General features: G+C 45.8%; 2 protein-coding genes across 2 annotated transcripts in view; one reads left to right on the top strand and one right to left on the bottom strand.

The window, feature by feature from the left end:
- Window positions 1–3,340, top strand: part of PHACTR1 (phosphatase and actin regulator 1) — a 233,509-nt gene extending 230,169 nt beyond the window's left edge. Inside the window, exon 12 of the mRNA XM_015429100.1 lies at window positions 3,272–3,340. Within this exon, the coding sequence (XP_015284586.1) occupies window positions 3,272–3,340 (69 nt within the window). The remainder of the gene's footprint in view (window positions 1–3,271) is intronic.
- Window positions 3,341–14,333: 10,993 nt separating this feature from the next.
- Window positions 14,334–22,963, bottom strand: LOC107125654 (TBC1 domain family member 7-like; the record flags this gene model as incomplete). Its single annotated transcript, XM_015429099.1, has 4 exons — window positions 14,334–14,465; window positions 18,671–18,800; window positions 20,512–20,657; window positions 22,826–22,963. Coding segments are annotated over 4 exons (501 nt in total), but the record flags the coding sequence as incomplete, so codon positions are not given.
- Between the last annotated feature and the right edge of the window lie 1,008 nt (window positions 22,964–23,971).

Below are 23,971 nucleotides of genomic sequence, written 5' to 3'. Positions count from 1 at the left end.
CTGTATCATGCACCGGGGGGGGGGGGATCCTAGCTACAGGCCTGCCCTACAGTCTGACTTCCTCTGGGGCCATCTTGACTTCCCCATCTGCCCCTGCGTAAGATATCTCCAGTGTTTTGGAATCGCCACTGGTTGCCCAGTGACCTTCCTTTCACTGGCTAGCCCCTTCCCCTTGACAAATTTCTTTTCTATCTTTTTTCGGCTTGGAAAGGAACGGAACTGGCAGAAAGTACTGGTTAGTACGGGTGAATGATGTGGAGCTATATTTTGAGCTGGATCTGGATTTGAAGGGAAGTGGCCCCGACTTAAAACCGGGTGGGGCTTTTCAAGTTAAGGGGGGCTTCATATTCCAGACATCTTCCCCGAATCAGAATTCATCCCCCTCACTTTAAACAAAACAAAACATCCTGATCTAGTCTAAATACCGGAAGCCACGAAATATGTCCAGAGTGGGAGCTATACGTGTCTCACTCAATAGTTAATCCAAATGATCCTTTTTCTCCCCACCCCCCACCCCATTTCCTCTTTTTTCAGATTTTAAAGCTTAGGTCAGAGATGTTGTAGGTTGTGTTTTGAATACTTCTACTTTATGGTGTGTATTTTAATAATTTAGCTGAGGAAGGCCTTGCGGCTGAAATGCGTTTGGTTTTAATGGGATTTTTTAAATTATTTATTGCCTGTAATTCATTAAAGCTTTGCTAATTTGTCATATTGTAACCCATTAGAATTTATCGTGTTATTAGGCTTTTCTGGGGGGGGCAGCTTCTTTTGGTTACCTGGTTTTCCTGGGTTGACGTTTTTTCTCCTTCCCCCCTCCTTTTATTTTGCTGCTCAAAAGAACACTAACAGGGGGGGGGGCCTTAGAGGAGCGTGAAAGAGCCACACACCATTTCTCTCTTCCAGGCACAACTCCCCAAGGGAACAGATTTCCACAGAGACCCCAGTGTCATTGCTGGGAATTTTGATGCAATCTGGTGAGAGGGGCAGGCCAAGAGCCTTGCGTTGTCACGCCAACCCTTGACACCAACCTTGCATGTGGATGTGAGATTCTCAAGCATGTTGCCTTCGATCCTGCTGGGTTTCAGTTTTTGTGGCTTGTGGGGCAAAAATATTTTTGGGTGGGGCTGCCATTATTTGCCATAATGAAGGAGGGTGGTGCGCATCCCTCGACCGCCCCTCCTACAAGATTTAAAGGGGCCTTCAGCTGATCAGCAGGGAGCACGTGGCCCACCGATCAGCTGAAGGGCCCTTTAAGTCTTGCAGAAGGGGAAGGAGAGGGGCACGTGCGGGGTCCTTAAGAAAAGGGGGGCCTTTAAGGAAGGTGTTAGAGCCCCCAGTAGCCCCACTGTAGCTACGGGCCAATTCCAAAGGCACTGCAGAATGGCAGTGTGTATCCTTCCACACTGCTCAGCCAAGTTTTAACCCTGCATTCCTCTGGAGGATTAGTCACTTAAGGCTATTTAGGATAGAGAAAGGCTCCAAACTTAGTGGATTGGAGTGGTAAGACATCGGCCAGCATCCCATTCTTTGATTTCCTGCAAATATCAGACGATAAGGTTTGGTTTTCTCACAAGCTCACCTGTCATTTAGTAATCTTAAAAGATAAAAGGATGGTAAATATCACAGGAGTCCCTGTGGTGTTTTCAACAACAGGTTTAACCCCAATCCTGAGCTCTTTTATGACTTGATTCCTGTGGTCGACCCGCTTGACCCTGGTCCTAGTTGGTGGCCTACTATGGACTACTTTTGATTGTAGCCTATTATGCACTGGTGTTTTGCCTCACTTTCACGATACATGTCCATTGGGTTTTTGTTATCGCTCTGCATTCCCGTCACTCTCACATGTGCATGTCCGTTGACCACATTGAGGTCCTTTTGCCCACCCGGCACCTTCCGCCATCCTTCCCCCTTCATCGGAGTACAACCCCCATTTTCCCCTTATTATGAACTGAGATTGAGGCAGCTCTTAATCAAGTGATTCCATTTTATTCGGCTCATAGAACTGCAAGAATAGACAGAGACTTCAAGACCAAAAGACGTAGAACCCAAACTGACTTATATATGATTTGAATGGTCCAAACCACGCCCCCCAAAACAGCTAACAACCAATCACAATGTGTACATAACAGCCAATGGGTGTTGTTCCCTACAGAACCATTCCTATGCTCTGATTGGCCCACTGTGCAAAGCAGCTAATCAGGACGTGCACTGGCTGTCAGAAGCTCAGGCCTACTTGCAGCATTACAGTGTAAGAATGTAATAAATCACCTTTGCCGGCTTGGGACCAATGGGATTCGTTCCTGCCAGAATCAGAGTCCCCTGGATTGGTCTGTCTCACACAGGGACCAATCCGACAGCCAGGTTTACATTACCTTGGTGCCTGTGGAGCTTGTGCCTGAAGCTCCAGCCTAATATCATATAGAACCGTATCCTAGGCAAGTGCATGTAAATGCATAACCTCCTGTCCATACATAACACCCCTCATATATATATATATATATATTAGCTCATTAGTCTAGCAAAAGGAGGCTTTATGATTGCAGAAGAAAAACAACTTAAAATTGAAATTGACATTACATGTAAAGACAGAGAGACACTGGGATGGAAAAGCTTTGAAGCTAGTTTGGTATATTGGTTAGGAGCGCGGACTCTAATCTGGGAGAACCGGGTATGAGACCCCGCTCCTCCACATGCAGCTTGGGTCACTTACACGTTCTGTCAGAGCTGTCCTCTCAGGAGCAGTTCTCTCAGAGCTCTCTCAGCCCCACCTGCCTCACAGGGTGTCTGTTGTGGGGAGGGTAAGGGAAAGGAGATTGTAAGCTGCTCTGAGACTCCGAGTGAAGGGCGGGGTATAAATCCGATCTCCTCCTCCTCCTCTTCTTCTTCTAAAATGATGGGGGAAAGTTTGCTAGGAGCTATGCAAGATTTAGTTCCCTGCTGGTATGGACTTAAAAGGAGAAATGGAGAGCAGGCAAACAGAAGCCTCTCCAGTGCAAAAAACAAAAAGGATTTCAGTGCTGCATGCAAACCAGATAAAGGTGGGGGGTATCTCAGCATGGAATGAAATTGACAAGACATGTAAAGAGATACAGACACTGGGATGGGAAGCCTAGAGCTTTTGAATCGTTTTTTCCTTTAATGCTGCAGTGAACGATGTTGGGGGTGGGGACATTTTGGCAGTCTCCAGAAGCAAGCAGCTTCTCTGGCTGTAGCGAGCAATGTTATCAGCCACAGTGTTTCCATTTTTCGCTGTTGCTGATAACACAAACAGAGAATCCACTACATCTTGGCAAAAAGAAAAGTGAGCTTCACAGGGGCTGGCAGCGGTGGTGCCTCCTGATGCAGCCTCACTCCTCCTGCTGCTGCTTCCCCTTGCTAAGAAACAGACTGCCCTGAGTGCCTCACGTGGGAGTAAAGGGGCAAAAGCCAAGCCCCACCCAGCGTTCATGGGAGCCACCCAGGAGCTCCAGTCCCCTGGCACCTCTTTCCCACCCAACTGGGAAGCCGCAGCTTCTAAGGGATCTGCATCATGTCCATACTGTCACCTGAGGAAAGGGTCCAAGGGAAAGGGGCAGTTTTCTGCTTGGGAACCTCAGCAGCTGCTCTCTTGTTGGTCGCCCCCACCACCTGCCCGGGCCCTCTGCCTACGGGTGCCCTTGGTGAACCTCTGCTCGGGCTCCCGCCGGGACCTGCTACCCCTCCAGTCACTGTCTCACCGGGGCACAGCGGCAGTGGCTACCTTGCCAGGGCACAAAGGCAATACCGGTGCCTAAGAAGCCTCTTGAGTTGGTGGCAAGAGGCGACAACGGGCACAGAGGAGCGAGGGGTGGAACGGGGATGGACAAACAAGCAAAAATAAGGGGGGGATCGTCAGCACGGTATGAAATTGGCGTTACATGCAAAGACAGAGAGACACTGGGATGGGAAGGCTTTGAAAACATTTTTCCGTTTAATGCTTCAGTGGAGAAATTTTGGGGGAAGAACCATTTTGGCAGTCTCCAGAAGCCTGGCATTGCAACGGCACCTCCTTGTTTTAAATTTTTTAAAAACCATTGGACGCCACCCATGTCACAAGTTGACGTTCCCACCCCAATTAAGAAAAACTGCAGTTTTGGGTTGTCGGTGCAGAATAAATGCAAAATAAATGCACGGAATACATCGGAGAAAAAAAGAATGGTGTGAGCGGCAGTCAAACACATCCGAAGTCAAGCTTAAAGGCTTCACTGCTTGGATTCTCTGGAGTAAGCGGTCAGTGCAGAATGGGCTCGTGTTTCATTTTTGAACCCAATTTTTATTACAGTTGTGACATCAAGACGGCTGGCTGATCAGCTTCGGAAACAATCAGTTGTTTTGATTGTTTCTTCATGGAGACCCGCGTTAAAAGCACGCAACATTTCAAAAAGGCAGTCCTTTCAAACACTATTATGAATCAATCATGAAGAACAAAATGAGCTCTTTGTGTTACTATGGTAATGACTTCCATGCACAGTAATAGGTGCCTGTGTTGCTTTTCTAGTGTGGCTGATAAAATGATTCCTTGGAAAGTTAACAAGGGCTCTTCCGCCTGACTGAGATACAAAATATTTTTTGCCATGTTGCAGTACAACCTCCATGCGAATTGTGTGGATTTACCCAGAAATGACTGTAATGGATTGTTATAATTGGAATTCATGGCATTTGGGTAATCTGGGTAAATCAGTCTGACTTTGGACATCACGGTGTAAACTTCCCTCTTGCCAGGAACAGGGTATGGAAGCTCTTTTTCTCCCGACTGTGGGATACAGAGTGTTGGACTGGATGGGCCTTTGGCCTGATCCAACATTGGCATCTCTTATGTTCTTATGTTCTTATGGAAGCTCTTCTTCTCCCCTGTCCTGCCTGATATGAATTATGACTTAATAGGTAATCCCTTCTCAGTTTTCTTGCCTTTCATTGCTGTTTGGTCATCAGCTTTTTAGTGAGTGTTTCAAGTGCAAGGATCCATCGTGAACTGTGGAATCAGGCCCACCTTTTCAAAAAAAAATTCCAGAGCACTCTATGGATCTCACCAGCACATGCAATTCCTTTCACCCACAAGTCATAACAGGCAAAAAAAGGAAGTCATGTATCTTCCTGTGGGGGGAAATGTAGATTCCAGTTGTGAGGAAAAATCACGTTTCCCCCTCAGGTGATGCACCTCTGTTGTATCACATGAAGCAACCCTGTTGCCCTGTTGGCTTCTCTGTGCATGCCTATACCATCTGGGTCTCATATTTCTGTGAGCAGCACAAGAAATTCACAGGAATGCAGGATGGAGTCATATTCTTGTGGCCCATAGTCCAAACCACAGGCCTGTTGTGACTTCACTGGGTAATATTTGTACCGGAACTATAACCTCATTGGGTTTTGTGGAGTCCACAGCTATTGTTTCCATGGATACTAAGAAAGCGCTACGAGGACCATAGCTTTTGTTGGTCTTATTCGGCCACATCTCTGATTGTGTCCGTATATGTGAAAAACCCGCAGATTATTTAAAATTCATTCTCCTTTTTTTCCCCTTCATTTCCCTTTAGGTTTCATAGACCTTAGTTTACTTCCGTGTGAGTACTACGCCAGCGTTAAAACGTAACTGGAAAGAACCATAAGTGCTGGTGTTGTTCTCTTCTCGGTTACGTACAGTGTAAATCTTCTGAACTGCCTTTTTAAATAAAATCACGAAAATCAAGACGGGGGGAAAAGAAGAGGAAAAACCGATCACAAGACCTGTGGTAACTGAAACCAACCATAGGAAGAATTAGGCCAAGCGTTGGCATTTATATTTACAACTCCGCGGTGTGAATTTGCCATTCTTATCTAAGACCAGCCATTCATACAAGACTGTCTTTCTTCAGCCCCCTTATTCCTCCAAGCAACTGTCTTCTGACTCCAAAGAAAACCTGAGGCACTTGGTGTTGACCCCCGGATATGAACGTGGGCACGGACATGCTGGACAAAAGCTTCAACCAGACCTACCACCTTTTTGGGTCAACACCGTTCTACCAAACACTTCTTTCTGTTTGAGAGCACCTTAGAAAGATGAGAAGGGCAAAGACCCACTCTGATGAACCTACCTACTTGGACACTTTGTGGGAATCGTCCCTGGAGGACCTTTGGCTGGTCGGCTGTCACCCTTTTGTTTCGTAAGGGGAACAATGGAGAATTCTTCACTGTACATCTCTTTAATTCAGTTGACTTCTTTGCAGGGGGTTGGGGGGAACAAACAATTCTTGAAACAATTACAGATACAGGGATGTCAGGTAGCAAGCTTAGCTTTACAGACAGAATGAGTCGGGCTGCCTCCTGTCCCGTGTGGCCCTTCATGGTCCTACAGGCCTCTGTGTGGAGGTTAGATGGCAGGGCAGCTGTGCCGAGTAACCAGATCGATATGGGTGTCTTACCTCGGCGTAGAGGCAGGTGGTTGTGTGCGCACTGCAAAGCAGAGAAGAAACGACCTGAAGATCTGCGTAGGGCCCGTTTTACTCTGCATGCGTGGGATTACTTAAAGAGCAGGGGGTTCTGTTACATAGAACATTATCTGTTACCGGTGTAAATAACAAAACGTGCTGCTTTGAATGGTTCGGCAATGTGCGTGGTACTGAGAACCAAAGCGTCTAGCAAAAAGCCAGAGATGGGGAAGGTTCGTTTAAAGTATTGGCTCTTTTCTTTTAACTGGTGTAGGGGGCAGGTCCCTTGCATCCTAGAACTCGTTACCGACTCAGTCCATTAAAGCCCCCTGGCTAAGCCCACCAGCATTCAGATAGTTTCTGGATCCAAGTTAAACTCATTTGATGCCTGATTCAGGTGGGGTAGCCGTGTTGGTCTGAAACAACAGAACAAAGTTTGATTTTGAGACCAACCAAGTTTTATTCAAAGTATAAGCTTTCGTGTGCTTGCACACGAAAGCTTATACTTTGAATAAAACTTGGTTGGTCTCAAAGATGCCACCGGACTCAAACTTTGTTCATTTGATGCCTTTTTCTCCTTCGGTAACTGATTCTTGAGCTATGCTCATATCCCAAACAAATTGTTACTGAAAGGGTATCAGGGCTCTTTTTGTAGAAAAAGCCCAGCAGGAACTCATTAGCATAATAGGCCACACCCCTGTCAGGCCAGCTCATTAGCCCATTAGGCCGCACCCCCATGTTACCAAAAGTGTGCTCATCCAGCCACACCCACCTTTTGCTTGTTATTCTGTTTACCTTGTTTGTTGTCAAAACCCAGGGCTTTTTTGTAGCAGGAACTCCTTTGCATGTTAGGCCACACACCCCTAATGTAGCCAATCCTAACGAGTTTCTGCTGTTGGGTGTGGCCTATTATGCTAATGAGTTCCTGCTGCGCGTGGCCAACTCAGGAGCCAGCCGGAACTCCGTTCCTGTGCGTTCCTGCCCAAAAATAGCCCTGGTACTACTAATTCTCAGATTTAATCCCTATTGTAAGGACGTAGTAAAAATGAATACTAAAGAAAGTTCATTTACTTTAGGAAGTTTGTAAAGAAAGCATGGTTTCTCTTTTACAGCAGAACACCAGCCCTTCTGCATTCTCTCCTCGACCCGTGAAATTTCTCCCCAGTTCCACTCAGGGATTGTCAGACTCTTGAAACCAGGATCTCTTTAGTTTATATAAAACCTTCACCCAGAACGAGAGTAAAACGAACCTGGCTAGTGATGTTTGTGTTAACCCTGACCACGAGAGACGAAATGTGAACAGATACGTATGGGATCCTAGGAAGTTGACAGCATGTTCCGTTTCTCCTAGAAGAACCATACCAGGAAAAAGCCTGTGGGGAAAAAAAATGGATTACCCTACCACTATTCATCAAATGGGTTGACAGGAGCAGGGTTACTCTTAGTGGGTTAGATACCGCAATCCGTCAGTAGAAGGCACGGACCGTAGACGATCTTCCCGTCTTTCCCCCTTTCTCCAGCAACCATTTCAAACCCCAGGAAAGTTTATTCTCAGATTCTCTGTACCCGTTGGGGGTGACTGTGGTGAGCAGGGGGAAGGGGGTGAAATTCCTGCCTCTGGCCTCTCACATGAGCTGAGCTCTGCTGATAGAAGAGGAAGAAGGGGACAATTTCACCCTCGGGTTGCCAGCACTCCCCCCCCCTCTCCTTCCCAGCCACAAGCTCTCTCCATGCTGATTTAAACTGCAGGGGTTTATGCTGGACATAAACCCATGTAACATCACATTGACCACTAGAGGGAGCAATACACGTGTGTGTGGACCAGACACATACATACACACACGGAAGCACCAGGTACACACGAGTGAGGAAAATGGGAATACAGAAAAGTCCTCTGTCGTAGCATACCAGAATTGCAAGAGAAGTATTTAATAGGAATAGGGTTGCCAGCCTCCAGGTGGGGCCTGGGGATCTCCAGCTTTTACAACTCATCTGCAGCTGACAGAGATCAGCTCCCCTGGAGAAAATGGCTGCTTTGGAGGGTGGACTCTCTGGCATTGTGCCACGCTGAGGCCCCTCCCCAAACCCCGCCTTCTCCTGGATCCATCCCCAAAGTCTCCAGGTATTTCCCAACCCAGACCTGGCAACCCTACATAGGAAGGACTTTAGGGAAGGTGTTATTCGCTGTTCTGCTGGGTTGGGCTGATGATGCAATTAGTTTACACAAATATTCCCTCTTCCTCCATATTTCTGACAATATTACTTTACAATTGGGATGGGCAATTAGTTAGTTTTCGGTTTCATTCCCCACATTAGGGTTGTTGTTTTTTTGCAGTGCATGCTATCTGGGGACATATTCACCATATTATTTTGCATATGGTCAAAACACAGGGCTCAGCTGAGCGATATCCCCATGTATCTGTGTCCGCATTTAGATGCGGACATACATTTCCCCCTACTTTAAGATGCAAGTTTGGAAGTAATTCTGCGCATTACCTTGCCCTTGGTGCCCACCGCCAAGTGAAGAAAGTGTAATGTATAATCTCTTCTTTTCTGCTCCCAGCTGGTTCATTGTATAGAAAAGGGTTGCATATACAGAAAAGCTGGTCGGTGAGTGTCTCTTCTACACAATTGCAAAACAATATAAGCAAAACACTTTACCCGCTTCCAGAATGAATTAGTAAATGGGGAGAGTCCCTCTAGTGTACTTCTAAATGCAGATTTGTCCCTTACATAAAAATGTCTGATGTTGCAAGGCTGCATAATCTTTCTAGAGAATGGTCAGTCAGCTAAATCCATCTTGGTCCAATGGCTGGGAACCTTTAGCAGACTTCTCTATTAATTCCTATGCGACTCCCTTCCTTCCTGAAATATACTGAGATTAGCAAAAGCAACCGACTTTCCTTTTGCCCAGTTTCCCGTTCATTTCACTAGGGCCTGCGTAGGAGAAATTAGTTTCTTTCGCGTAGGAGAGGCCCCCTTTCCAGCACAAGCAGCGGGAACTTTTGTATTTGCTCAGATAGGCCTCTATTCAAATGCAGATGGGGGTTATCGCACACCAACCTGCAATTTCCTTTATTCTGTGAACAAAACGTTTTCCTCCTCCCGCTATTCATGAAAAGGATTGTGATTTTTAAAAGGGCACCCGTATGGCCCTTGCAAATGGCAAACAGGGTTGAATCTCCCCCCCCCTTCCTCCAACCTGCTCAGACGGCTTCACCTTAATAACTGTATAAACAGGAAAACAACGAAAGGCCGTATTGGCCTGTTCACACCCACCCCCGCCTCATTGTTTATTCCAGACCCCGTGCATTCGTCTGGTTCCTCTCCAAGTCAAGTGTATGTACATAGTTTTGTCTTTGTATAGGAGTGGATGTGGTGACAGTCAAGCCTGTGCTCTTCCAGTATTGTAATTTAACAGATGATGGCTGTATGAGGACAAAAAAAAGAATCCAGAACAAAATGTAAATACCTAGAGGAAACTAAAACTGGATCCCTGTGTCTTAGGGTTTTGTACATATTGAAACTGCATGGTATTTAAATTGTCTCCGATGTATGCAGTTTCTTAAAAAAAAAAAAAATTCATTTTAAAAGAAAAAGGCCCTGTTCTCTTGTTTTCTTTCTGACTCCATCTTGTGTTTGTTTATTCCTAAATGCTGTAGTGTAAAGGATGAGGTGCCGGCAAATGGCATCCAGTCCTAGACGGCAACGATGCCCTCCGGCTAAAAGTTCCAGAGGCAAATGGCATCCAGTCCTAGACGGCAACAATGCCCTCCGGCTACAAGTTCCAGATCTTTTCTAGCATCCTGTCGAACGGGCTCCTGTCATGTCGCTGGAAGGACAGATCATGTGAAGGTGGCAGCGCTGGGTCAAAAATGCAATGGGGATCTTTTTGGTTTTGCACATTTGTCGAGGATACAGAGGATGGCCTGGGCTGGCCTGATTTTGTCAGACCTCAGATGCTAAGCAAGGTTGGCTTGGATTAGTACTTGGACGGGAGACCACCATGTTACCAAAGGGGGCAGTTTCCTTTCGACTGGGGGAATTAGCAAAGGAGACAGAGCTTTGCAAGAGGAGGGTAACTAGCGAGATCTCGACCAATGTTTATGGGGATTTCTTCCTTAGAGAACTCTCAAAATAAACCAGTCCAAATTAAATAAGGATTTTAATTAAAAAGAAATAAAAGAGCAAAACGTACAAAAGAGCACAGCGGGAAACTCATGTACAAAGCTAACAAAGATAAAATAGAATAGTGAGGATAAAGATTGGGAGATGGGTGATATTTACCCTACTATCTAGAAGACAAAGTCCGAAGAAGAACAAAGACGAAACGTCCAGCGTCTCGAGTGTGAGGTTTGGATCCAGGAAAAAACACACACACACACACTGCATGGGGCAGAATGTGCCATTTTTATAGGAAAAATGTAGCCCAAGGCAATGCTGATGTGTGTGCTGCTAAAACAATACCATGATTGGCTTGACGGGATAAAATAATGTGTTGGAAGAGATTCGATGGCTTTCCCATGGATGGACAAAGACCAAGGGAACCTCGTGATAGTTTGCATGAATGTAACTAATGGGGCTTGATGAGTTTGTCTGGTATAAACTGAAAGTGTTAATGTTCTCCTGATGAGATTGCTAAATGTAAACTAAAGGTGTGTTTCTCTGCTGACCCTTAAATACAGGATATGAGAGGCTATCCAGCCAGATGAATAGCCTATTAATTAGGGTAAGTAGGCAAGGGAAGTGTGACCAGGTGTGATGTGGTTACGCAAGGGAAGGGTATTGTTTCCTGAGAATCCAATTGATGAGATTAAGTATCTCTTTTTAGGGGTGGGGAGAGATCTGCTAACAACCCAGAGTCACCTTCCCAAAATAGTTTCCCGGGCTTGTCTCTAACCAGCATCCATTTTGCTTGTTCCAGGTCCATCTTGGTCCCCCAAGTCTAAGCCAGGCTGTACAGCACACACATTATTTTGTGGGCAATATTAAAAGAAAGAGAGGTGACTTGAATAAGACTGCCCTTCTACAGGAGGGATCTGGTGGCTAACAATCAAGGAAGTCCAGGCTTGCTCTGCAGAGGCAGGCAACGGCAAGCCACCTGTTTATTTCTTGCCCCGAAAACCTTACTGAGTCACCTTGAGTCAGCGGCAACTTGATGGTGCTTTGCACAAGACGTTCTCTCTAGTTGCCAGACTAGTCTGCCAGACGAAGGTGGTGGAGAGCAGCATGGTGTAGTGGTTAAGAGCGGCAGACTCTAATCTGGTGAACTGGGTTTGATTCCCCACTCCTCCACATGAAGCGTGACCTTGGGCCAGTCACAGTTCTCTCAGAACTCTCTCACCCCCACCTACCCCACAGGGTGACTGCTGTGCTGTGGGGAGAGGAAGGGAAGGCGAGTGTATGTTGCTTTGGGACTCCTTGAGAGAGCCAGTTTGGTGTAGTGGTTAGGAGCCCGGACTCTAACCTGGGAGAACTGGGTTTGAGTCCCCACTTCTCCACATGCAGATGCTGGTGTGACCTTGGGTCAGTCACAGTTCTCTCAGAGCTGTTCTCTCACAAGCAGTTCTCTCACGAGCTCTCTCAGCCCCACCCACCTCACAGGGTGTCTGTTGTGGGGAGGGGAAGGGAAAGGAGATTGTAAGCCGCTCTGAGACTCCTTCAGGTAGTGGAGGGCACGGCATAAATCCAATCTCCTCTTCTAAGATAGAGGAAAATGGCATAAAAACCAACTCTCTTCTTCTTCTAGTGAGGACAACCTGATCTCATCAATAAAGACTGCTCTAAACAAGGCAGCAGACCTAGCCAGTCTTTTAGGGCAAGGGGAATGGGAAGAATTTAAACCTGTCTCACTCTTCAGAGGAGACTGTGCCTTTGTATGAAGTCCTAGGCCTCAGCTGTTTGCATAGGAAATGTCACATGATCTTTTCACCAATGGGGGGTCCACTAAGGCTCTCCTTCGGGCCAGTCCGCTTCTCTCTCTACACCCCAGCGGGAAGTTATTGACTACAGAGCATGCTTTAGAATGATTGAACAAGAGACCTTCTTTACAACCCCATTCTTCCTATGTATAACAGGCCGAACAGGGATGAACCTTCCACTGACATTTAAATGGTAGTTCGATTGACTTCTGGAGGCCAGGGAAGGCTTCTCTCTGCATTTGAAACACTGGTCTAAAAGTGCTATTTTTTGTTTGTGTGTGTGTGAAAATTTCAGCACGGCAGCGCCCTCAAGGAGTGACAGTATACCAGAAAAGAGAGGCTTTGTTTTAGTAGTCTGGCACTTTGGCTGTGAGTCATGAGTCAGGCAACTTCTTGAAACAGAGCGCGTGCATTAATTAAAACTGCGGGTGGAAGAAGAGGAAGGCCCTTTTCTCCCATTCGCGCTCCCAAAACAAGGGCAGGACTCATTCCCGGGGTATCCCCTGACCACATTACGGATGCTTTCCGAATCAGCAAGCAATCCACAGCATAACACCTGCAGAAGCTCCCCCATCCCACATTCAGATGGACGAGGAACGGGGGCGGGGGGCGGGAATAGATTTAAAAATCTTAATCTTGCCAGTTTTCCTAAATGTCAGAGTAAATTGTTGAAAAGATTCACATTTATTTAAAAACCTTGCATCCCATCTTCTCAGCTGCACTCCAGAGAACAAACTGCGAGAGGAGGACAATATTCTGCAAACATCAGGTTGGAATAACATCCTTTTATAGAGGCTCAGTGTGTGGAAACGGGCAGGTGAGGCTCTTTGTGGCACGCATCCCATTGAACCTCTATTAAGGGGACAGAACATTTTTTTCCTGCCGGTTATTTTGGCAACCCTATACTAAAGGTAAAGGTTCCCAGTCAAGTCCGACTCTAGGGTTGCTCATCTCCATTTCCAAGCCGAAGAGCCAGCGCTGTCCGAAGACGTTTCCGTGGTCATGTGGCTGGCATGACTAAACACCAAGGCACACGGAACGCTGTTTCCTTCCCACCGAAGTGGTCCCTGTCTATTTACTTGCAATTTCTTGATTTCGAACTGCTAGGTTGGCAGGAGCTGGAACCAGAGACGGGAGCTCACTCATGCGGCACCCGGGTCTCAACTCCTGAAATACTGACCTTCCACAGCCTGCAGTTCAGCGTCTTAACCACTTGAGCCACCGCAGCTCCTAACCCTCTACTAGCATCCACTAAAAAGAGGCAACTTTGGCACACTTCAAGAGAAACCCACAACTTAACTAAGGAAGGATTCGACACTTTGTGACAGTATACCTCTGTCGGCGAAAAGACCTGTACGTGCTGATCCAGATCAAAACAGGTACGAAAGAAGACTCTCAGAAACCACATGACCCGGCCAAAATAAGAGTACAATGACCCAGGACGTGCTTTGCTGTTATCAGTGCCGAATTTGTACCCTACAGCCACGTACTTGGTACTCTGTCTACAGGTATACCACACACAGCGCCATACGACAATTAATTACGTAATTATCCCTTGGAAAACGTATCTGCTGAGTCATGTTCTCCCTTTGCTGCCCTGCCCGTTTCTCTTGACTTGCGCACCTCTAAAAAGTAGACCGCGAGGCCCAGAACATTTTCCACTGGGATTTCCAAATGTCACTTTTCAAGCAACCGAATTTCAAGCAACTGAAAAAATTAGTTACAGTACAGTTCAGATTCCAATGGTTAATATGTGAAGGCCCATCTTTACTGGTCACACGTTTAAATTATGTTGAACTGAGCTAAATGGGACGTATTTTAAACTAAGTGTATCTAGAATCACAGCCTCACGCATGGATTCGACGCCCCTCTTGTCTAGGTTTATAAACTGCAAGCCATTCCGACAGTGGAAGCCACAGATCGAAATTAATTATGACAACATATCACCAATATTTAAATAATTTTAATCAAATATTACCAGGGAAAGGTATACAACCCCCCCCACAAAACCCTATGCCATGGGGTCAGCGAGGACTCAGACCGAATGAGCAGGGGTCCCGCAATGTTTGTGCCACAACTCAATGGCTTTGCTCACAATTGCATCAGTATTATCTTGAGGTACCTACAAAAGACAAAGACAGGCATTTTGTTGCTTCAAGGTAATAATTTCTTGCCCTAACCAGTGGGACAGGGGTTCTGTGGCATACCACAGGCATTGCCAGTACAGAACCTTTATGAGGCATTTGGTATAGACCAGGGCAATGTTCCCTCTAAGCTATGGAGTCTTGTGAGCAAAAATTCTACTTTGTGAGCTGCCGGCATTAAAGTTGTGAGCCAGCGATTTGGCTACTGCATAAGTTAGTTTGCTCTGGAGCTATCCTTCCTGAGCGAAGACAAAAATGTGTGAGCCGGAGGCTAAAAAACAGTGAGCTAGCTCACACTAACTCAGTTTAGAGGGAACACTGGACGAGGGGTGGCCAAACTTGTTTCACGTAGCAGCCACACAGAATAAAACGTCAGATGTTTGAGAGCCGCGAGACATGAACGAATATCACACACACGTTTTTATTGGGAAATATGCAAATTTGCTTTTTATTAACATTAAATCAGACTGCGTGAAAAAGCCGCATGTGGATCCCGAACTGCACTTTGGCCACCCCTGGTATAGACACTAAACAATCTAAAACACTACATAACCAATCAGAAAGCACAATAATATAGGATCATAAGCTGTAATAGAATACAGATAAAATTATTCATGATCACTCACAACCAGTCCATGGATCCTCATAATGGCTAAGAGATACCTAGCAACTTGATGGGTAATATAAGGATTCCAGTCAGATAAAAAAAATATAAGAGCAGTCACTCATCTGATACTTATGTGGGAGGGGGCTCATTATGGAACTCAGTATAAAAGCTACAACATACCCATAGGAATAAACAGCTTTAAAAGGGGATTAGATGGATTCATGGAGAATGAGTCTATCAACGGCTACTGGCCATGGTGACTGAGGGGAACCTCCACATTCAGAAGCACTAAGCCTCTGAATCCCAGAACCCGGTAGCAACATCAGGGGAAGGCCCCAGCCTCTATGCCCTGTTGTTGGCCGCTGTGTGAGACAGGATGCTGGACTAGATGGTGAGACTGGATGCTGGACTAGATTGGTCTGATCCAGCACAGCTCTTCTTATGTTCTTAGAGCAAGACATGAGATACGAATTCAGGAATCTGGCCCTACATGGACAATATCTCTCCTGATGAGTTCTCAAAACTCTGCCACGAAGGATTGCTGACGGCAGAACGTTAATCCTGGCGAGCATAAAAGCTCTGCGGACTTGAGGAGACTTAATACGGAATAAGTGGGGAGCAGGAGCCCCATAAACTCCCAGTATACCCTTTGCCGTAGGGGAACATGCTCTGTTTGCGAGAGAGTGCAAAACTTGTTTCCGGATCTCCAGCAATCTTTGGCGCAGCAATCTAAAGGCCTGTTGCTTCCCTACCATAAGGAGCAAATCAAGTGGAATGCCAACTGAATTAATTTTCTGCAGAACTACGCACGACCATTTAAGTAAGAGTGTGATAACATGGTATGCACATAACTAGGCAATGTGCATCCCAATTGCTTCTGTTGTTGTTCAGTCGCGCAGTCGAGTCCAACTCTTTGCGACCCCATGGACCACATCACGCCAGGCCCTCCTGTCTTCTGCCGTCCTCTGGAGTTTGCTCAGCTTCATGTTCATTGCATCAATGACAGTGTCTAACCATCTCATCCTTTGCCGTCCCCGTCTTCTTTGACCTTCAATCTTTCCCAGCATCAGGGTCTTCTCCAGTGAGGGCTCCCTTCTCATTAGGTGGCCAAAGTATTTGAGCTTCAGCTTCAGTATCTGGCCTTCCAGGGAACAGTCAGGGTTGATTTCTTTTAAGATTGACTGATTTGATCTCCCATTTGGTTCTAGTGCAGCGGAAATGTATTTATTTATTTGGTTCAATTTCTATCCCGCCCTTCCAACGAATGGGCTCAGGGCGGGTGACAACACGGGTTACGGAACGATAAAAGCAGACTTTAAAACTATAAAATCTTAACATCGTAAAACGATGTGTGTTCAAAGTACATCAAGCTATTTCCATAGCATCCCGGTATTATTCAGCTAAAAGCAGAGAGAGCTAAATCCCATAAGGGATTCCAGACGGAAGGTACCCTATCCTCGACAAACCAAGGCGGGGCTGTTGTTCGGAGTCCTCGAAAATTGAAGACCTACTTATAATAAATGATCAGATGGTAACAGGATGGTAAAAGAAGGGGCCAGATGGTATTTGACGTTTGCTGCCTCACCAAGCCTGGTGGAATAGCTCCCTCTTACAGGCCCTTCCTATAAGGAAGGCCGAGTGCCGAAGAATAGATTCTTTTGAACGATGGTGCTGGAGAAGACTCTTGAGAGTCCCTTGGACTGCAAGAAGATCAAATCAGTCAATCCTAAAAGAAACCAACCCTGACTGTTCCCTGGAAGGCCAGATAATGAAACTGAAGCTCAAATACTTTGGCCACCCAATGAGAAGGGAGCACTCACTGGAGAAGACCCTGATGCTGGGAAAGATTGAAGGTCGAAGAAGACGGGGACGGCAAAGGATGAGATGGTTAGACAGTGTCATAGATGCAACGAACATGAAATTGAGCCAACATCAGAGGACGGTGGAAGACAGGAAGGCCTGGCGTGATCTGGTCCATGGGGTCGCAAAGAGTCGGACTCGACTGTGCGACTGAACAACAACACAGGCCCTGCGGAACTGTAAAAAAAAAACCCACATGCAACAGCACAAGCTTCCAGAGTTCCCACCAAAGAAAAGGAAGCCTGCCTACAAAGAAACGGGGTGGCTCAGTGGTAGAGCATCTGCTTGGCATGCTGAAGGTCCCAGGTTCAATCCCTGGCTTCTCCAGCTAAAAAGGATCAGGCGGTAGGTGACAAGAAAGACCTCTGCCTGCGATGCTGGAGAGCGACTGCCAGTCTGAGTAGGCAGTACTGACCTTAATGGACCAGGGGTCTGATTCAGTGGAAGGCAACTTCATGTGTGTTCAAATTCTTTACGGGAACGGGAAGACACCAAACGATCTAGGCTTGGCCGTGGTTATTATGCAGTCATTCCCGAAAGCTGTGCATTACTGCAGATCCCACTCATTCCAATGTGAATTTCAGGTGCAGCTCATATGCAACATACTGAACACGGGGGTGGGGGGGGGGGTTTTTGCGTCTCCTTAGCTGTTGTAGTTTTTCCGGGTTGTGTGGCTGTGGTCTTGGCATTGTAGGTCCTGACATTTCGCCAGTAGCTGTGACTGGCATCCTCAGAGTTATAACACAGAAAGATGCAGTACTCTCTGTGTCAAGGTCTCCGTCCAGACATCACACTGAACTATGGTTAAGGGAACTAACTATGGTTAAGGGATCTAAGCTGCAAGTTTGGTGTGATGTCTGACAGCCAAACTATGTGAGCCTTTTTATTAAAAAAAAAAACTGAATTGGCTCCAGGTTCCCTGCTTTTTACATCCACACAGCAGCTGCAGGGAATGTCATAAAAGCCTACAGGAGCCTGCTTTGGCTTGGGACTGCACTGCAAGGGGGCAATTCAGAATATTCCTCCATGTAAAAAAAACTCACTGCAAGTAATAGAAAACCTTACACATCTGGGAGAAAGCATGCTTGGCTACAATCTCCTGGCTATGCTCAGTTTTTTGTTCAGGGGACTATTTTAAAAGGTCACTTATATGTAAGGTAAAGGTTTCCCTTGCTCGAAAGCCAGTCGAATCCGACTCTAGGGTTGTGGTGCTCATCTCCATTTCCAAGCTGAAGAGCCAGCGCTGTCCGAAGACGTTTCCATGGTCATGTGGCCGGCATGACTAAACACAGAGGTGCACGGAACTCTGTTACCTTCCCACCGAAGTGGTACCTATTTATCTACTTGCAATTTCTTGATTTCGAACTGCTAGGTTGGCAGGAGCTGGAACCAGAGACGGGAGCTCATTCCGCCATGTGGCACTCGGGTCTCGAACTGCTGAACTACCGACCTTCCAACCTGTAGTTCAGTGTCTTAACCACTGAGCCACCGCAGCTTATGTGCATCTTAAATGTAGGTCCCTTCTATTGTCTCACAATTCTACTGCCTCGTTCTGCTGCCCAAGCCAAGCTGCTAAACAGTCTGAAAGCTTTTTACACGCTGAAATGGGGTAAAGCACAGCTAGCTTTCTCTTGCCAGCAAAAATCTCCAAAAATCTGACAAAGAAATATAATCTCCTGGGTTTTGTTCAGTCTGCATTAGAAAAAGCGTACTTACGTTTTCCAAAAACTGGGCGATCTTCTCAGCACTATTCAGTACCATCAACTTCATTTTGAAAGTCAGCAAAATCTCAACAGCGACAAAGACGAGGATTTTGCAGGAACCACTGATAACTTTGTCCCAAACCCTAGAGAAGTCAGCCAGAGAGTTAAAACTGGAAATCCTTACATATATGATTTATATTCAGTGATGTAGTTTTCAGGACCAGAATGGCATCTCAAAGTGTACTGAACTTCTGACATAGTCTGAATAACTGGCACGTTTGTTTCGCTGGTATTCAACACATTCTATTGTACCCTTATTGAGTTCAGTGGAAGAGACAGGCACCTGAATTCCCTTAAAAATGCTGCTGTTTGAGAAAGATCAGGACTTTGTAGCGCAGAGTCCCCAACCTTCTAGAGCCTCCGGGCACATCTGGAATTCTGACACAGCATGTTATTGAGTTCAGAGGAAGAGACAGGCACCTGAATGGCTGCCACAGCTTAACGTCAGTAACACACTGCAGTTCTGTGTGTTGTGGTGACAGCTGATGTCAGAGTAACATTTTAAAAAATCTGCATAGCCAATCAAATCTCCTATAGTCAATCAGACGCTGTGCCAGACAAAAGCCCTACCTGGCCCCACTAGCTTCCTAAAAACATTTGGTGGGCACCAGAAAAGGTGTTGGCAGGCCCCGTGGCACCCACGGGCACCACGTTCGGGACCCCCTTGTAGCTGCTTGGACTGACCTCCCCAGTTTTATAGTTCAGGATGCACGTGTGTGCATGTGTGTTTCCTTGAAAAGGCAACCTACTTTCTGTATCAAAAAAGACAAATTCTACCATCTACGTAAGTTCTAAGTATTTAATTTGTATAACTTTTCTGGTTCTGCTGGACGTGAGACAAGCAAGGAACTATGAAGGACTCTGAAGCCTCAGACTCGGAACAACAGGAACCGTATTAAGAATCTCAGCTTTCACCAAGTCCCTTTCAAGACTACCGTGGCAACCGTAAAGTCAAAAACTTGATTTAAAAAAAACAAAAACAGTGAAGATTCTTAGGGTAACTGAGTTTCACACCCACTATCAGATTCTGGAATCTGGAAATGAACTTTAAAAACCTTCTTAGAACAAGATCAGCTAAGGCATGTATAAGGCTAAGGGACAGAGGATCACACATTTACATCTTTCCCTTGTACTCCTTGCTCAGTCCACTGCTGTGCTACGAGTATGTGTGTAGACTTTTTACTTCTAATAAATTATTTACTATTCCAAATGCTGGTGGTTGTTCACTTTACCACTTAGACCTCTACTATTCAAACTCACTACTTAAAATGGGGGACAGGGACAGGGAGGCAGTCAGTTGCTAAATCACTATTTCCACAGGAGTGCAAAGGTATGGCAAGCAGTCCCTATAGTGACCAGACCATGGGTAGCAGGAGACAAATAAACACCAGATGTTTGAAAGCTCCAAAACATGAACAAATATTACACACACATTTTTATTGGGAAATATGCAAATTTGCTTTTTATTCACATTAAATTAGATTGTGTGAACGAGCCGCATGTGGCTCCCAAGCTGCAGTTTAGCTACCCCTGCACTAGGCAGAGTCTTAGAATAACACGGAAGGGAAGCTGGGAATACCAGCTTGGTGGGTAATTCCTAAACTGACCAGTTAGTGGCATCATACCAAATAAGAAGCAAGAGAGAAGCCCTCCAAGGTTTCCATAAGCTGGGAGAGTGGTATGTCACTGGACGGAGACTCAGGACGGTCACCCAAGCACCTAGTCACCTTGGACAGCCCAATGGAGCAGCACTTGTGGGCCAGTGGGGTTGTTTCGCTACAAAAAGTTACTTGCCTTTGTAGGCTCGATTCAGGTAGACACCCAGCAAAACACTTCCTAAACCAGAGGTTGTAAGGAAGTCGGCTCACTGCTGAACACGATTTCAAATGCGTTAGGAGTCTGCTGTCTTCAAGGCTCAAAGTTTGTTCCAGATATTTTGGCTGCAGGAGAAACAGGAAGAGAAGTGACAAAACAGACCAAATAATAATCGTACAGTCGGGGTTTCATAGCGAGAAAACAAAACTTCATCATAAGAAGAGATTCAGTCTGACACATGCGGAAAATATGTCATGTTAGATAACGTGGTTAAAAGGTTAAATTGTACTGTAAGGGCTGCTAGAAATTTCAGTGTTTATTGGCTGTGCTAATAAAAAACACTGTGAAAGGACAAAACAAACAAACCAAATTATGATTCAGTGGGAGCTCAGCATTCATTCAACTCAGTATGAGCTGCTTTTCAGAGCCAGAGGTTTGCCAGACCCCCTGTCTGGGCGGGAATTCCCTCAATTTTCAGGGCTACAATCCGCCCCTGGCCAGCTGGCCAGTGGGGGAAGCCCCACCCCTGAACTGGGACGTCACCGGGCAACGTCCCTGACGTGATGACATCACCCAGAAGTGACGTCATCACATTGCCGATGTTGGGGGGTGATGCTCTAGTTTTTGGGCAAACTCTATAGTTTTGAAGGCAAAAAACCCCATAGAGTTCTGCCCAAAAACTAGAGCGTCACCCGCCGACATCGGCAATGCGATGACGTCACTTCTGGGTGATGTCATAACGCCACCCGTGCAGCAGAAGATACCAGGCACAACCCAGGAGCCGCCCATCAGATCGCAGGTAGGTCCCCCCAATGTTCCCTCTAAGCTGTGGAGTCTTGTGAGCAAAAATTCTACTTTGTGAGCTACTGGCATTAAAGTTGTGAGTGAGCGATTTGGCTACTGCATCAATTAGTTTGCTCCGGAGCCGTCCTTCCTGAGCTGAGACAAAAATGTGTGAGCCGGAGGTTCAAAAACTGTGAGCTAGCTCACACTAACTCAGCTTAGAGGGAACACTGGTCCCGGCAACCCTACAGAGTCATCTTACTGTAAACGGGTCTTTCACCCACACACTTGGCACGTAGGCTAGAGAGCGCACTGAAACAGCAGGCTTTGGCCATGAGATGCCTGACATTACAAGCACGAGACTCAATTGACACATACAGCAGAACAAAATGGTAGAATCCTGATTTCAGAGTGAGGGTTCCAGGTGAGAGGACACATGATGGACAACATTCTGAACAGCCCTCCATGTTTTTTAAAAACCCTCCCTACAAGTAATAACTGACACAAGAAAGCTCTAGTTTATCCCAATTTCCACTGTGACTATTTTGTTTGCACTTTGCTGGTACGTTTTAGCATGGAAACATTGAAAAATATGTGATTTATTCTACCACTTTTATGTAGAGCAGATGCTAAGGGACATTTCAGGAGACATGAGGGCGCAAACTGAGGACCTCAGTTTTAAAACCCCAGAGAGCCAGTTTGGGGTAGTGGTTAAGTGCGCGGACTCTAATCTGGGAGAACCGGGTTTGATTCCCCACTCCTCCGCCACTTGCTGGATGACCTTGGGCAAGCCATGGTTCTGATAAGAGCTGTTCTTGAAAAAGAGCAGTTTCTGTCAAGAGCTCTCTCAGCCCCGCCTACCTCACAGGGTGTCTGTCGTGGGGAGGGGGAGGGGAAGGAGTTTGTAAGCTGCTCTGAGATTCCAAGGTGAAGAGCAGGGTATAAATCCAATCTCTTCTCCTCATCTTCTTCTTCTTCAAACACAGGCATCTCGAGGGGCCCTGCTTCTAAAGGGGGCCCATCATCTCAGCTGTGGGCTGTGGCACCAAATGGTGAAATTCCTTCCCCAAGGAGATTCATCTATTCCCCTCTACAATTGTTTTCTTCCAGCAAGTGAAGATTTTTCTGTTTTGGCTGGCATTCCCTTACTAAGCCTACTTCCTGTTTATGTTTTTAATCATATGCTTTTCTACAGTTTTTAAAGTTAATTTTTTAATCTATTTAACTGTTTACTGCCTTCGGGGCCCTGTCTGAGTGGAAATGTAGGACAAAAATCTTTTAACTATACAAATAAAATACACAGCTGAAAAATAATTTATTCCTCATACCCAAAAGGCAAAAAGAAAAGCTGCCATAGTGCTGCACGGCATTTCCCCTGCCAAGAGCATATGTGCAATTCTCAAACCCACAATGCGTATCCGTAGAATAGCTTTGCATAAGCACAACGGAATCTGCACACCCATCATCTTATTAACCCTCTTCTCACCTAGGGGGGAAAATACATTCTTACCAGTTGGGGTAAAGTGTCCTTGTATTTATTGTTGAATAGGTTCACAAAGCTACTGACGAGCCAATAGCCGTCGACGCTGTCTTCAACCATTTCCTCCATAGCCTTTGCAATAGCAAGAAATACTTCATCTTCAGGTTCCTGGAAACGCAAAACAGACTTCATCATACTCCAGGCACATTAAGAAAAAACTAATCAATGTTCTGTTAATAGCTGCTAAAGTATTGTTAGCAAGTAAATGGAAAGCAGATTCCATTCCAACTATGCAACAATGGTTGCACAAAGTCTGGGATTTTTTCCTACAAGAGAAAATCTCATCCTGGACAAATACTACACATGTTGAGTATCACCAGCTTAGCCCCATGGATAAATGGTACCCTGTATTAGAGAAAATGAACATAGACAAATTCGACTGGGAACAAATAAGAAAACCAAAATATGAAGGGCTACTGTTTGGTTGATGGTGCAATATATTGACAACAGGGGGTGATAAGTGGCTGCATCCACTGAACCAATTAAGAGTATTTCCACATCAATTGAGGCTGTCACATTTGCTTCAAGGCTGAACGCTCCTGCTCATCCACAAGTTCATCACTTATATCAAGGAAACTCCCCAGATATCGTGAATGTGTCCCCCTTCCTGATTTTATTTTTTGCTGCTGTTTCAGCTTATAGCTACTGACTGTTTTCTAAATTTTAAATTTTAATAAAAAAGACTTTTTGCTCACAAGACTCCACAGCTTAGAGGGAACATTGGAGCCAACCCCCATATTTAAAAGCCGGACATTTTCCAGCCTTCAGGTTTTTTTGTTTTAACAACCATACCTCCTAACTGTTGCTACCACAACTGACTAAACTCTTCACAGTTGCTTGCCATGTTTTTAAAAACTATATTGCCATGTATAAAATAAATGTGAGGTAACTCTTGCCGTCATCACTACAAAAAGCTAGCCTCAGTCCCTCACCTAAATAAGCCTTGTACGTCTACTCTGGTCACATCCTGAGAAGACAAGAGTCACTGGAAAAGACAACGATGCTAGGAAAAGTTGAAGGCAGCAGGAAAAGAGGAAGACCCAACATGAGGTGGACGGACTCGCTCAAGGAAGCCGCGGACCTCGGCTTGCAAGGCCTGAGCAAGGCTGTTAAGGA

Source organism: Gekko japonicus, unplaced genomic scaffold (genome assembly GCF_001447785.1).
Source record: "Gekko japonicus isolate JY-2015 unplaced genomic scaffold, Gekko_japonicus_V1.1 scaffold1913, whole genome shotgun sequence".
Lineage (NCBI taxonomy): Eukaryota > Metazoa > Chordata > Lepidosauria > Squamata > Gekkonidae > Gekko > Gekko japonicus.
Note: the sequence above shows the minus strand (reverse complement) of the source record. Positions and strands in the feature narration are given on the sequence as shown.